The sequence below is a fragment of the Camellia sinensis genome, chromosome 7 (assembly GCF_055761805.1).
Source record: "Camellia sinensis isolate YWXY chromosome 7, ASM5576180v1, whole genome shotgun sequence".
In the NCBI taxonomy this organism is placed as follows: domain Eukaryota; kingdom Viridiplantae; phylum Streptophyta; class Magnoliopsida; order Ericales; family Theaceae; genus Camellia; species Camellia sinensis.
Window position 1 is genome coordinate 200,334,435 of NC_138967.1, and position 16,901 is coordinate 200,351,335.

General features: G+C 35.2%; 1 protein-coding gene across 4 annotated transcripts in view; it reads right to left on the reverse strand.

Moving 5' to 3' along the window:
• Positions 1–2,436: 2,436 nt before the first annotated feature.
• LOC114312456 (uncharacterized) overlaps positions 2,437–16,901 on the reverse strand; it is a 63,275-nt gene continuing 48,810 nt past the window's right edge. Inside the window, exon 7 of one of the 4 annotated variants that reach the window (XM_082880384.1) lies at positions 2,437–2,805. In XM_082880384.1, coding sequence (XP_082736510.1) covers positions 2,694–2,805 — 112 coding nt within the window. In that variant the 3' untranslated portion in view covers positions 2,437–2,693. Of the gene's footprint in view, positions 3,243–16,901 lie in introns of all 4 variants that reach the window. The other 3 variants (XM_082880383.1, XM_082880385.1, XM_028258684.2) reach the window with 3 other exon arrangements.

Genomic DNA, 16,901 nt, shown 5'->3' on the forward strand with positions numbered 1-16,901 from the left:
CTAAGGAAAATGTTTGGTAGCTCAAATTTTTGTGGCTCAAATGGCTCAAATCTGTCAAAACGACGTTGTTTTACACTCAAAATCTGTCAAAACGACGTCGTTTTGACAGATTTGAGCCATTTGAGCCACAAAAATTTGAGCTACCTAGCATTGTCGCATTACTAATTGCCCCCTTGATTACTATTAGTTGAAAAAAAAATTAATTAAAAAAAAATTTATTAGTAAAATTTTTAAATTTTTATTTAAAAACCAACGTAAACTCATTTTTTAATTGAGACAACAATTTATAAACTAAAAAATTATCAAACAAGTTTTTATGACAGTTTTTTAATTTTTTGTAAATATAAATTGAAAACTGAAAACGAAATGGTTACCAAACAGCCTTCAGATGGTAAAAATATCGTAAAATTAACAAATAATTAAATAAATTATCAACGTAAGAAATGACTTATCAGAAAATTCTTAGATTATGTATGGTTTGATTTTTAGAATTTAAAAAAAAAATAAAAATTAATTTGGTTAAGAAATAAAAAATAGTTATCATTTTTATATAATTTTTATCTTTCGAGCGGCTAGAAATAATTTTTTACAAATTAAATTGAAACATTCATACGTATATATATAACCTGTCCAAAAGTTAAAATGATAATTATTTTTTACCCTTAAATGATAATTATTTTTTATTTTTTATTTCTTAACCAAATTAATTTTTAATTTTTAAATTTTTTTTTCTAAAAATTAAACCATATATACCCTAAGAATCTTTTGATAAGTCATTTATTACGTTGGTAACTTATTTAATTATTTGTTAATTTTACGACATTTTTACCATCTGAAGCCTGTTTAGTAACTATTTCATTTTTAGTTTTTAATTTATATTTACAAAAATTTTAAAAATTGTCATAAAAACTCGTTTGATAATTTTTTTGGTTTATAAATTGTTGTCTCAGTGTGTAAATTTGAGGAAAAAATATAAATTTATAAAATGAGTTTACATTGGTTTTTAAACAGAAATTTAAAAATTTTACTAACAAAATTTTGTTTCAATTAAATTTTTTTTTAAATAATTTTTTTCCAATTAATTTTTTTTTTCAATGAATTTTTTTTCCAACTAATAGTAACCAAGAGGGCAATTGATAATACTACTTTAAACCTTAGGAGGGATTGTAATTTCTAAAATGTGAGGGGTGTTAATGTAATTTCCCATTGAGGGCAAAATTGGTATTTAAAAAAATTAAATTGCTAATGGGAGAATCTGTAATGAAACGTTAAATCTCAGGGAGAGAGATGTAATTTCTAAAAGGTGAGGGAAGAACTGTAATAAACATAAATCTCAGGGTGTTAGTGTAATTTACCCTTGTTAATAACTTAAAAACATATTGGAAAAATACTTTAACCTTTTGTTTGGAAAATGAGTTAGTTTTTTTAATATTTTAGTCAAAAATTTGTTTGGATTGGTCTTTTTGATTTTTTAAATTTTTTTGTGAAAGAAAAATAAAATAATTTTAATTTGAATGTGACATTTTATCTTATTAATTTTTTAATTTATTTTATCTTTTTATATTTAAATTAGTCTTCAACCTCATTTTAGTCCCATACCAATAAGTTCTCAAATTATTTAAGAGATTAGGATTTATTTTTTTTAATTCTATTTCTAGAAATTTTATACATTTAATTTTTTTTCAAAGTTTATTTTTGATAGTTAAAATATTTTTTTCCTTTTTATTTATTTATTTATCTTTAACTTGTTATTGTAATTTAATACTAGTTTGCTTGTTAATTTGGTATCGGAGCCACCACGAAAGTGGAAAAAAATTTAGAGAAATTTTTATGAAGTTAAATGCAAGACCTAAAGAAAATTGTTATAGATTTCTATAAAATTCTTGATTATTTATTTATTATTTATTTAAAGAATAGTGAAAATATAACTCTACTTCAACTTTGGTTTGAAACGTTCATTTTCACTATAACAAAATTATTAAGATGGTGTATAGTTAGAAAATTTGATGATAAAAATGGAAAAAAAAAATAGAAAAAAGAAAGAAAGAAAGAATTGATAAAATTATAATTCCAAACTATTTTTAGTTGAGTTGATGAATGATAAGAAAAATGAAGTTAATCAAAAAGAGAAAAAGTGAAATTACATTTCCTTATTACTTTCTTTTTCGCAGTATTTTTTATTATAACCAAACAAAAAATAAAATTACATTTTCTTTTCCCTCTATATTTCCCTCATCAAATTCTCAAACCAAACACAACTTAAAGAGTAATAAAAAGACTTGAATGTCTGCCAATGGTCTTTATTTTTCTCTTTATTTATTTGGACTAGTAGAGAGATTTATTTATTTATTTATGAAGTAGAAGTAAAAGTTTATAAGTTTATTTATCTCTTACTTTCCTTTTCCAATTATTTTCGCTCAATTTGGGCTATGACAATGCGGTAACAAAATGATCCATTTAAATGAAAAAGCAGAACATACCAGAGAAGAGAACAGACTCTTTGTGATGAGGAATCATTCAAATGGATGGACTCACCGTTGAACAACATACTACTTGGTTTACAATTGTTGCTATCTATATATAAATACTCTCATATTCTTGCCCAAGCTTGTTTGAGGACCCAAAATCTGGTCAGACAATTATGACATCAATTGAAAGGAAACATCTATTAATTTTCTGTAACACGACCACATCTATCTTCCCTGTTTTTGTAGGCCAGTACTACAATACAATTGCTTGTGGATAACAACCATTAACCTCCATGTGCAGAGAACCCCAGACTTGCTTGCATCTTTCCCACTTTGCCTGCACACGAGCAAGAAATGCCACTGCCCATGGTTCACTGCTCCCTTCCAGGCTCAAATCGTAAGGCACTGAAAAACTGTTCAAGCATTTTGATGCAAGTAACTAGTATTCATATCTATCATCATCACAATAGTACCATACTAATTATTATAATTACTTTTCACAAATTTACAGGGTTATGTCAAATGAAATCTATGAATTTTATGTTAAATACAAACAACGTAATTAATTATATCGTCAAGATGTTCAGCCTTACATCTCCCACTTTCAAAAACGTTGTCCATGTAGGCACAAGGCATGTTTGTGACTGAGTAATTTTATGCCAGCAACCTTATTTTGCACTGAGAAAAGGATTGGCAAAACAAAATGGGAAGTATGGTGACACCGAAGAGGGGTAGCTAGGATTTGCAGGTCACATGGAAGTTCCCGAGATTGACCTGATTGAATGATTCTACACATCATTGTGGTATCTAATTCTATAACTGTTCAGCATATTTGACGATGAATGTCCACATGTGTCGATTCATTCACAACCAACCATAATGTGTCACAACTTGACATGTACAGGAACTTTGCCATTGTTATGAGAAGCAGAGGCATTCTGATAATTGTCTTTTTGTTTTTTTCAAAAAGCAACGAAGAATTTTATAAAGCATAAGCAAGAAAACCGAAAATAAACAAGAAAAACCCAATCATTAAGAATGATAAACAGCAGCCCAATCTCAATAAATCAAGAAAAATGAAACTCCTTTAGAAGGACGAGACACAAACCTAGAGCAAAGCCAACTATCCCGCCTTATCCCATAGAGATTCTGCATCTGACTCCTTGCCATCAAAGATCCCTACATTTCTCTCCAGCCAAATAGACCAAAAGATAGCTAAAAAAGACCATAAAGATTTGGCTCTCTTATTGCCACCAAACCCTTCAAACCTAATAAGAAACTATTCGAAAAAATGGGTTTTTGGTGACTTTGGTTCTAGATTCTTTGTAATAAGATTTTTATACCACAAAAAAGAATGACCAAAAACCATTGAAGATTGAATGAGAAATTGTGTCATAAAGTTGGCCTCATGTATGAGAGATTGAGAATGACGATTGAGCATTTTACACATGGTCTAACCATGAGGAACACATGGGCCTAATAGTGTCTTAGACCATGAGGGACATATGGCCTTAATAGTATCTTAGACCATGAGACACACATGGCCTAATCATGAGAGACACATGGCCTTGCCATATGTCTTGCCGAAGATGCCAATATAAAGGCATGCTCAACATTGCGAATATTATCATAAAATAGACTAAGTTCTCTCCTCCTCTTTTCCCCATTGTGTATAAAAGAAGACCATCCTCTTTGGTTGAAATACAGAACTCCTTTGCTCTCATATTATAATAAGTTTGCTCCTGTAATATTCTTCCTGTGTGAGAGAGTGCTGCCATTGTCAGTTCGCCAGAACTAAACAGAAAGTGCTTCTGTGTTGGCGGGTTTTAACCGTCATATCCAAGGAGATAGACACCGACATACTTCCAGCATCCACGGTGAGACGGCAAATCTATTTTAAGGAGACTATGGTATGATACAAGCTTCAATTTTCTTTCTTTTCCTTATCTTTGTTATATGTATTTCTATTCATTAAGTTGTATGATTTAGTCCAATGATTTCTTATTTTTGTAAATCAATTTAATTAAATAAGAATCTATTTATTTTTTTATTTAAATACGCAATTTGTACAACAATCTTAAAATAGATTCTATGTTCTTCATGATATTAGATAAATAGATTCATATGTAATTGTTTATGTTTCCCTAGACAGTTTTCGGCTTCTGTTAATAATTGTTAATTATTCAACACCAAGAAATTACATGTTACTATTTTCTGAGGAATTGTACTGCTTTGATTTTCCTGATCTCCACTTACATGAAAGCAAGTCTGATTCATTGCATGCTCATCAATTGGTGTTTGCTAGTGATTTGCAATGAAAGAAAAAAAAAAATACTGAAACTGTTACGAAATTCATGATTAGGAGTTCAATGTATTTTATAAAGTAGTCTACTGTTTCCAACTTCTTGGTGAGAATTCAATTTATTTAAGTAATTAAATAATTACCCTATGGTGTTTGGTCCTCATATTGCTTTCTAGTATAATTTAATTTTATGGGCATCATTTTTAATTTTCTACCATGATTTGCATGCTTCTTTATTTTATGATGTTATAATATAATTTGCACGCTCATGAGTATTTAAATTTAGTGAGAATTGACATGCTAATTATGTTCTACTTTTCTAGTATAATATGCATGTTCTAAATTTTAGTTTATATTACATGCTTATTAGGTTCTAGATTTGTAATGTAATTTGCATACTAATTGCTATCTAATTTTTAGTGTAATTTGCATGCTAATTTCTTTCCAATTCCAAGAATTTTTGCATGATTTTATTGCTAGGAGTATTTACATGTTTATTGTGTAGTAATTGCATATAACTCTTGCCAATTAAATTAATTTTAATTTAATTTTTAGAGTTATAAGTTTTTGTAAGCTTATTGTGTAACTTGTATAGTATTTTAATTCTTTAGTTAAGTTTGCTATTAAATATATTGCTAGAAGGTGTAAATTAATTTATTACTTTTACAATTTCTTTCAATTATTTATTTTATATTTTGTTGTGTTTTTCTACTAACTTTTTTTGCAGGAATACCTATGCGAAAGGGAATGAAAAAAATAAATAAATACAAATCCAAATGAATAGAATTCGGAATTACAACAAAAGTTTTGGACTATTAACCTTTTTGTTGAACATAAATACCCAAACATGGAAAGAAATTTTTAGACCAAATAGAATCCTTAATTGGATTGGGTTGTTATTCTTTATAGTTAAAGCAATTTTTTGCTTGAGTTTTAGTAGTAGTTTGATTTCTACTTTGTAATAATTTCACCATAGTAAAAGGAAAGAGGGAACGAAAGAAATTATAAACCTTCGGGTTTAGAGAAAATCTTTGAAATCAATTTTGTTATTCTCAAAGTGGTTTGGTTTTGTTAAATTTAATGTATAAAGAGAAATAGAGAATTGTATAGATATTGATTGTATTATTGATTGATGTTTTGAATGTTATGTTGAGCTTTCTCCTTTATAGAGGAGAGGGAAAACAATTACAAACCGAAAGTAGAAGCACAAACCAAACAACATTATTAAAGGTACATTATTAAAGCATACTAATTATTATACTAATTATTATACTAACCTAATTATTGCAGGAAATTTGTGTTAATGTATATAATATGATAGTGGTGTTGGTGAAGGATAGTGGCATGTATAGAATATGATAGTGGTGTTGGTGGTAGATAGTGGCATGTATATAATATGATAGTGGTGTTGGTGAAGGATAGTGGCATGTATAGAATATGATAGTGGTGTTGGTGGTAGATAGTGGCATGTATATAATATGATAGTGGTAGATAGTGGTAATATATAATATGTAAGTGGCATATAATGGGTTATAATGATGTTTGTAATATCTCCTATATAAGGAGTGTCATTTGGTCTTGTAAGATAAGAAGTTTTGAATATAACAGAAATATATTCCTTCTTCCTCATATTTTCGGAGTTCTTCTTCCTCATATTTTCTAAGTTGGTATCAGAGCAACAAAAAACACAGCAGCCCTAAAACCGTCATAGCCATGTCGGAAGTCACGTCCGAAACCACTTCAACCCCTGCCGCTGCCATTCCGGTGAAAACGTCCAACTCTCACTCTGTCCAAATCACCACCATCCGCCTAAATGGTGATAATTTTCTCCGCTGGTCACAATCTGTCTGGATGTATATCCGTGGGCAAGGAAAGATCGGTTACATCACTGGTGACAAGAAGGCTCCTGCTGTTAATGATCCGCTGTTCGACAGTTGGGACGCTGAAAACTCCATGGTTATGACATGGTTGGTCAATTCCATGGAGGAGGATATAAGCTCTAATTACATGTGCTATACTACTGCACAAGAATTGTGGGATAATGTTAGTCAGATGTATTCTGACCTAGGAAATCAATCTCAAGTTTACGAATTAACTTTGAAGTTGGGAGAGATTCGTCAAGGAGATGATTCCGTCACCAAATATTTCAATTCGTTGAAAAGGTTGTGGCAGGATCTTGACATCTTCAACACATACGAATGGAAATCGGTTGCCGACTGCAACCACCACAAGAAAACTGTGGAAGACAGCCGTATTTACAAGTTTCTTGCCGGCCTCAACATTGAGTTCGATGAAGTGCGAGGAAGAATTATTGGCAGACCTCCTCTCCCATCCATTGGCGAAGTATTTGCCGAAGTCAGAAGGGAAGAGAGCCGAAGGAGCGTCATGCTTAAGAAAAAAGGTACTGGTGAATCAATTGAAATTTCTGCTTTAATTAGCGATGCTGCGGCCAACAAGGCTGCAAATTACCAGCGCAGGTTTGATGATAAGCCACGGGTCTGGTGTGATTTTTGCAACAAGCCTCGCCATACACGCGAAACGTGTTGGAAGATCCATGGCAAACCTGTCAACTGGAAAAGCAGCAAACAAGGAGAGAAAAATCATGGCTTTCCTACCGCTAATGAAGCCAATTCAGGTCCCTTCAACAAAGAGCAGATTGATCAACTCTTAAAGCTGATAAAATCCAACTCCTCATTCGGTACTCCTAGTGTTTTGTTGGCACAAACAGGTAGAAATCCTAAAGCCTTCTCTTGCCTAAACTTCTCTCCGTGGATCATAGATTCCGGTGCCTCCGATCACATGACTAGTTTTTCCCATTTATTTAGTACCTATTTCCCTTGTTCTGGTCATGACAAAATCAGAATAGCCGATGGTAGTTTTTCACCTATTGCAGGAAAAGGATTTATTAAACTAACTGAGAAAATTAATCTCAATGCTGTTCTTCACGTCCCCAACTTAGCCTGTAACCTTTTGTCTGTCAGTAAACTATCTAAGGATTCTAATTGTCGTGCTACATTTTTTGAATCCCATTGTGAATTTCAGGACCAGAACTCGGGGATGATGATTGGGCGTGCTAGGATGCTTGAAGGTCTTTACTACTTTGATGAAGTACCTATTAGTAATAAAAAAGCTCAGAGCTTTAATAGTACTAGTTCAATCTCTGTTCAAGAAAAAATAATGCTATGGCACTATAGGCTAGGACATCCTAGTTTTCTTTATCTGAAACATTTATTTCCAGAATTATTTAAAGGGATTGATTGTTCTTCTTTTCATTGTGAAAGTTGCATTTTTGCAAAATTTCATCGCTCTACTTATTTGCCAAAACCTTACCAGGCTTCCAAACCTTTTTATTTGATTCATAGTGATGTTTGGGGCCCTTCTAAAATCACTACTCTTTCTGGTAAAAAATGGTTTGTTACATTTATTGATGACCATACCCGCTTATGTTGGATTTATTTGATGAATAAAAAATCTGACGTGAAAAATTTATTCACAAATTTTTACAATATGATTGAAAACCAATTTCAAACCAAAATTGGTATTTTACATTCTGATAATGGACCAGAATATTTCAATGAGCAGTTGGGTGAGTTTTTGGAAAAAAAGGGGATTTTTCATCAATCTACATGTCGGGATACCCCTCAACAAAATGGCATTGCAGAACGAAAAAATAAACATCTACTTGAAGTAGCACGTGCTATAATGTTTTACATGCATGTTCCTAAATATTTATGGGGTGAAGCAATTTTAACAGCCTCTTATTTGATAAACAGGATGCCTACAAAGGTGTTAACATACAAAACACCTTTTGATTGTCTCAAAACTTTTTTTCCTGACACGAGGTTGTTTTCTGATTTACCCGCCAAAGTTTTTGGATGTACTGCCTATGTTCATGTTCCCAGTCAATTTCGTTCAAAACTTGACCCCCGTGCTATAAAATGTGTTTTTTTGGGTTATTCCTCAAACAAAAAGGGGTATAAGTGTTTCAATCCTCAAACCAAGAAATTTCATGTGAGTATGGATGTGTCATTTGTGGAAACAAAATCCTATTTCCCCAACACTTCTCTTCAGGGGGAGACAAGTGGAGTAGAAGACCGTTTTTGGGATATTTCTATCCCGCTCCCCAATGTCATTTATCCTACACAAAAACCACATCTGTCTGATAATGATCACTTAAGAGAACCAAGTTCTATGGTGCCTAGTCAAGAAGATTCTTGTTTAGGGGGAGAAGTACTACAAAATGATCTAAATCCTGAGCTTCAGGTTTATACTAGGAAGCGATTTCATCTGAGGAATAATGACCCGAATGTCCATCCTAATGACCCGAATGTCCACCCGAGTTCTGGCATCGAAATTTTAGGTAATCCTATTCCTTCTATTTCCGACCTTGATGTTCCTATAGCAATTAGGAAAGGTGTCCGAAATTGCATTAAACATCCTATTGCAAATTACCTCTCCTATCAAAGACTGTCTAAAAACCATAGAGCTTTCACATCTAGGATTTCACACTTATTTGTTCCAAGGAATATACAGGAAGCATTGGATGATCCGAATTGGAAATTAGCAGTCATGGAGGAGATGAATGCTTTAAGGAGAAGTGGTACTTGGGAGATAGTTGATCTACCCACAGACAAGAAAACAGTTGGGTGTAAATGGGTGTTTACGATAAAATGTAACGCAGATGGAAGCGTTGAGAGATACAAGGCGAGACTGGTGGCTAAAGGCTTCACTCAAACTTATGGGATCGACTATCAGGAGACGTTTGCTCCTGTTGCTAAAATAAATTCCATCAGAATACTGTTATCTCTTGCAGTAAATTCAGATTGGCCTCTACATCAACTTAACATTAAAAATGCATTTCTCAATGGTGATCTTGAAGAGGAGGTGTTCATGAGCCTACCGCCGGGATTTGAGCAGAGACTTGGAAGCGACAGAGTATGCAGATTGAACAAGTCATTATACGGACTCAAACAATCACCAAGAGCGTGGTTTGAACGCTTTGGGAAGGCAGTTATCAGTTGTGGCTTCTCGCAGAGTCAAGCAGATCACACAATATTTTATAAACATTCAAAAAACAGTAAAATTGCAATTTTGATTGTTTATGTTGATGACATCATTTTAACTGGTAATGATGAAGCAGAGTTAGCAGCCCTCAAAGAGAAACTCGCAAAAGAATTTCACATTAAGGATCTGGGAGCCCTCAAGTATTTCCTCGGAATGGAATTTGCAAGATCCAAGGAAGGTATATTCGTTAATCAGAGAAAATATGTTCTTGATCTCCTTGGAGAAACAGGTATGCTTGGTTGTAAGATGGTGGAGACTCCGATCGAGCCTAACTTGAAGTTACAAGCTGCTAAGGCTGAAGAAGTCAAAGAGAGGGAACAATATCAGCGACTTGTAGGGAAATTGATTTACTTGTCTCATACGCGGCCTGATATTGCCTTTGCAGTCAGCATGGTAAGTCAGTTCATGCACTCACCAGGGGCAGAGCACTTTGAGGCCGTTTATATGATCTTAAGATATTTGAAAGGAACTCCAGGGAGAGGCTTACTGTTCAAGAAACATGGGCATCTTCAAGTTGAAGTATACACAGATGCAGACTGGGCAGGAAGTGTTACAGACAGGAGATCAACATCCGGATACTGCTCCTTTGTAGGTGGGAACCTAGTTACATGGCGGAGTAAAAAACAGAATGTGATAGCTAGAAGTAGTGCAGAAGCAGAGTTCAGAGCTGTTGCCCATGGAATCTGTGAAGTAATGTGGATTAAAAGAATTCTTGAAGAATTAAAGCTTTCTCACCCGACACCTATGAAGGTCTATTGTGACAACAAAGCAGCTATATCTATAGCTCATAATCCAGTTCTACATGATCGCACAAAACATATAGAAGTGGATAAACATTTCATCAAGGAGAAAATCAATGCTGGCATAATCTGTATGACCTACCTTCCAACAGGTAAACAATTAGCTGATGTGCTAACGAAGGGACTACACAAGAAGCAATTTGATAAGCTGACTAGCAAGCTGGCTATGGAAGATATCTTCAAACCAGCTTGAGGGGGAGTGCTGGAAATTTGTGTTAATGTATATAATATGATAGTGGTGTTGGTGAAGGATAGTGGCATGTATAGAATATGATAGTGGTGTTGGTGGTAGATAGTGACATGTATATAATATGATAGTGGTGTTGGTGAAGGATAGTGGCATGTATAGAATATGATAGTGGTGTTGGTGGTAGATAGTGGCATGTATATAATATGATAGTGGTAGATAGTGGTAATATATAATATGTAAGTGGCATATAATGGGTTATAATGATGTTTGTAATATCTCCTATATAAGAAGTGTCATTTGGTCTTGTAAGATAAGAAGTTTTGAATATAACAGAAATATATTCCTTCTTCCTCATATTTTCGGAGTTCTTCTTCCTCATATTTTCTAAGTATTATTAAAGCAACATTTTACATATTATATTCTAACAGCCCCCCTAAAACTCAAGGAGGATAGGAACCTACCAACTTGAGTTTAGAGAGAGTAGAAAAATAAAATAAAATAAAATAGGATAGGAGACACTGTATGGTCGTGTCAGATTGTTGTTGAAGACTGTATGGTTATGGCAGACCGATGTAGACGACAGTTTATGGGGTCATGTCGGACCGTTGTAGCAGACAATGTTGTGACAGTTTACGGAGTCTTGCTGGACCCTTGTAGAAACTAACCGGAATCAATGTCGGGACAGTTTACAGAGTCTTGTCGGACCCACGAAGGAGCTAACCGGAATCAATGTCGGGACAGTTTACAGAGTCTTGTCGGACCCTTAAAAAGTCGCACCCTCAAAAGGTGTGCCCAATCTTTCAAAAGGCGTGCCATCAAAAGGCGTGCCCAATCCATAAAAAGGCGTGCCATCAAAAGGCACGCCCAAGTTGTCGGCGAGCACCGAGAGGCGCATGATGCGCATGTCTGCCTCTGCATCATGGTCTTTATAAACCGAAGTGGAGGCTGAGGCTTGGAAGCATAACAAACCAGTTGAAACCTCTTCGTTCTCTGAGAGCTTGTCGCTAAGAGCTGCAAATCTTGAAACACTCTGTAAACACTCTGTAACCAACGCTTTTCTGAAACACTCAGCAACCCATAACATGGCCTCGTCTTCCCGTTCAGCTACCCAGAATATGGCCTCTTCGTCCCGTGGTCTGCTCACTCTCTTTCCCGACCTCAACGAGTCAACAAGAGAGATAACTGGTGCGGTGGCCAGTGAACCTCAACCAAGCGCCTCTGGTTTTGCTCCGTTGAACTTTCCGATGCGGTCGGTGGAGCAAAAAATGGCGGTGCAAACTGATATTGAGGCCAATCAGTATACTTTGAAGTCATGTGTGGAGACCATGACGGCGGTCACAAACCTGTCGCACCGGCTGCAGAGTAGGACAAATGAGGTGCAGCAGTTAAACGCCCAGCTGGCTCTGCTCCAACGCATGTATAAGGATGCGCGAGCAGAGATAAGTGTGCTAAAGGCGGAAAATAAGGAGCTGAAGCGGAAGGCCACCGTTATGTTCCGATTTGGAGGTCCGCCATATGCTGTAGTGGAGGAGCAGGGTGGAGTGATCGTGCCCAGTGGAGTGGGAAACACGGAGGCAACACTGTCAAGGGCCGCCCAGGACGAAGGCAAGAAGAAGAGACCGGCGGCAGAGTAGAGAAGAAAAATCCCGCCGGTGGATGTGGTTGTTTGTGTATTTTTTTTTTTTTTTTTTTGGTAGTGGTGTAAATTGGTGATCGGGGTTGATCCCGGAGATGAATAAAATATGGGTGTTGTGCAAATTTGTAAATTGGTTTTTTTTTTTTTTTTTTTTATGTAAAATGGTGATCAGGGCGAAGTCCCGATATGAATAAAATGAGTTTATTGTGCAAATCCGAATGGCTTGAAGGTACAAGACTGAGCAGAAAAATTAGATGGAATGAATAGAAGGGTTTTTTTTTTTAAAAAAAAAAGAAAAGATAAAAGGTTGAGGTTCAAGGAAAAGTTGGGCGGTGGAAAGAAGAAAAAGAAAAAAAAAAAAATATATATATATATATATATAAGATAAAGAATGTTTGGGCGGTGGAAAATGTGATGATGGTTTTGGGTGGAGAATATTTTAGAATGGAAAAGTGTATATAATAATAATAAGAAAAGGGAATTGGGTGGCCCGAGGAGGGTTCAATTCTTTTTGGTATAAATAAATAAATAAAAGAAAAAAGAAAAGAAGAATGGTTGTCCTACCAATAATAAAGTAAATGATAAGATGATAGATTATTGTCTAGGTGGGCACAGGATATAGATTATTTAAATGATAAGAAGAATTATTTTATGAGAGAGTGGGAGGAAGATAATGAAAACAATGTGTGGTGGAAAAGGTGGGACACTCAAACAACTGTGTTTTCACCGGAGTTGTTTTTTTTTTTTCAGATCGGGCTCTGCGAAAGCTCTTTCTTTACTCGCTGCGACGGCTTGCAACTTCGACTGAACAGACAAAGCCTCAAAGCCCTAGCCATGTCGCTGGTAGCGAATGAAGAGTTCCAGCACATTCTGCGAGTGCAGAACACGAACGTGGATGGGAAACAGAAGATCATGTTTGCAATGACATCCATCAAAGGTATCGGCCGTCGTTTCACCAACATCGTCTGCAAGAAAGCTGATGTCGACATGAACAAGAGGGCTGGTGAACTCTCAAATCAAGAAATTGGTTGAGTGGATCACATGGGTTTTGCTTCCTTGTTAGTGTTTTTTTATTTTTATTTTTTTGTGCTTCAAACTACACTATTCCCTTCAGGTGAAAATGGCCACAGTTGAGGTTGTGTTAGCTGCATCAGCACTCTCAGAGGAGATCACTAAAGAGGAGCCAACCAAGGCTGAAGAGACAACAACCACAGAAGAGGCAGTGGCTCCACCACCACCAACAGCGGCTGAGCCACCAGCAGAAGAAGAGAAGGTAACAGAAACAGCCGCCGCACCAGAGGAACCAGCTGCTCCAGAACCCGAAGCCCTGGTCGCTGAAGTTGAGGCCAAGGAGGAGAAAGTTGTGGAAGAAGTAGCTGAGGTGGTGGCAGAGTTAAAGAAACTACAGAGTCTGTCAAGGCACCCGAGCCGGTGATTGAAGCTCCTAAAGATGAAGTTGTTGTTGAAAAGGAAGAAGAGAGACAAGAGTTCAGTTATGGAATTTGTGGCAGCGGATGGAATTTGTGTAGAGGTCCGGCGGGCGGCCAAGGCGAGACTGCCGCCCGCCGGTGAAGCAGAATGACTAGGTTGTTAACCTTGCTCTGATACCATGTTAAATTTAATGTATAAAGAGAAATAGAGAATTGTATAGATATTGATTGTATTATTGATTGATGTTTTGAATGTTATGTTGAGCTCTCTCCTTTATAGAGGAGAGGGAAAACAATTACAAACCGAAAGTAGAAGCACAAACCAAACAACATTATTAAAGGTACATTATTAAAGCATACTAATTATTATACTAACCTAATTATTAAAGCAACATTTTACATATTATATTCTAACAGCCCCCCTCAAACTCAAGGACGATAGGAACCTACCAACTTGAGTTTGGAGAGAGTAGAAAAATAAAATAAAATAAAATAAAATAGGATAGGAGACACTGTATGGTCGTGTTAGATTGTTGTTGAAGACTGTATGGTTATGGCAGACCGATGTAAACGACAATTTATGGGGTCATGTCGGACCTGGTATTTATGTAATAGAAACCAAAGTTTAGCCTTGGCTAAAGAGTATCTTTGATTTATATTCAGGCATGACAACTAAGATGGATTTGGTTTCAAACCTTTGTTGTTAAAGGAAGTCTCTGGATTTAATCCATTCATTCCCAAAGTAATAGAAAACCAAGTTTTGGTAACGTCTTTGATTATCATTTGATTATTTTCAAAGTATTCTGTTTTGAAAAAAAATAAACCAAATTTTATCATTAACTACAATATTTTTTATTTTTATTCGGAAATAATGAACTCAGTTCTGGGCATACCAGTTAACCTTTATGAGTGGTGTAATTCTGATAGTAATTTTTAATTGTTTGTAAGTTTTGTAAATTTGGTTTGTTTTAACCTAGTTTATCCCCTAAAAAATTTAATTCTAAATTTGTTTCCCATATATTAGGAGTCAACATGCTCTTGAAAGTTTTGTCTAAGGTTAAATGGGTATTAAGTGGGATCGGTGTGACCCCTCCAGTCTTTTTGAAAATTTTTCTGACCATGTTCGATTCTAGGATAAGTAGTGAGATCAGTTTTGAATTAAATTTCAGACTTCGGGATTTTCTAGTGTTAATTTTAGTTTCTGAAAAAACAGAATAGTGAAATTCTGTTGTGCTTTTTCAGAAATGGCTTCAAGAGGTGACAATAGAAAATGTTGTTCGACCTGATAACCTTAAGCCTTGCGAGGTTCTTAAAGGAAGATCTTGAGAGATCAAATGTGATTAAAAGAAATCATAAGATTGCATGATAATATCTCTGAATTAATTAGAGGCAATTAGTATGTTATCCTTGGGTTAACATGTATGATTGCTATGTGACTTTGCTTCAGAGCAAAGATAAGACAACCTGTTAGGGTAGGTGAATGTATTTTTTTTTTAATTTTTATAATTCTAAATATATTATTGAATTGGTGGCTCCCAGTGAGTGCAAGATCACTGATCATAGAGATAGAAAACTGGTGGTTCTTAGAAGATGTTAGACCACTGGCTACACAGTTATGAAATTGTGGTTCTTAGCAGTGAACAGATTACTGATTACATGTTAAGACATGATGATTCCTAGTAGTGGAGTGACTACTGATCATTTGTCAAGACATGATAATTCCTAGTAATGAAAGGAGTCTATTGATCCTATGTCAAGACGTTGTGATTCCTAGTAGTGGAGTGAGTACTGATCACATGCCAAGATATTGTGATTCCTAGTAGTGAAAAGTCTACTGACCACATGCTAAGAAATTAGAAATTCCTAGTGATAAGACTACTGGCCATGTTATGAAGTTCCGAATAATAGACTATTGAACACTAGATTTGTGTTTCCTAATAGTAAGACTATTGACTTCAAAGTGACTTGTTTGGACTAAACATGTTTTGGTGCCTTGGCTTCAGGAAAAGAACTGACTCTGAACGATGTCCTGTTTATGTCAGACATTCGTAAGAACCTTTGTCTCGGGATCTCTCTTAAGCAAGCATAGCTTCCGCATGGTGTTTGAGTCTAATAAGGTCATCCTGATCAAGAACGGAATCTATGTGGGTAAGGGGAATATATTGGGCTGTATGTTTGAGCTCAATGTAATACTATTATCCCAAAAATGAATGAGAAATCTTCCTATTCCACTTATATGCTTGAGTCCCCTGAATTGTGGCATGGTAGATTGGGCATGTGAATTTTGACTCTTTGCGTAGATTAATCAAGTTAGATCGCATACCATCTTTCAAGATTAATCCAAATTACAAGTGTGAAACTTGTGTAGAAGCAAAATTGGCTAGGACTTCATTTCATTCTATTGAAAGAAGTACCAAGTCTTTAGATTTAGTACACAGTGATCTATGTAACTTGAAAGTCGTACAATTACGTGGTGGCAACAAGTACTTCATCACTTTTGTTGATGATTGCATTAAATTCTGTTATGTGTACTTGCTAAAAAGCAAAGACGAGGTGATTGATAAATTTATTTTTTTTTAAGAATGAAGTTGAGAATTAACTAAACCGAAAGATCAAGGCTTTGAGAAGTGATTGTGGTGGAGAATATGAATCGCCATTTATTGATATTTGTGCTCAATTAGGAATTATCCACTAAACTACAACCCCTTATTCCCCTCAGTCAAATGGTGTTGCTGAAAGGAAAAATAAGACGCTAAAAGAAATGATGAATGCGATGTTGACAAGTTCTGGGTTGCTATAGAACTTGTGGGGGGAAGCAATTCTCTCCGCGAATTACAGGCTTAACAGAATACCTTGGAAGAAAGTAGACAAGACTCCGTATGAACTATGGAAAGGCCGCAAGTCTTCCAATAATTTCCTACAAATGTGGTGTCTAGCAAAAGTGGCGGTACCTACACCCAAGCGAGTTAGGATAGGTTCGAAAATCGTGAATTACATATTAATTGGTTATG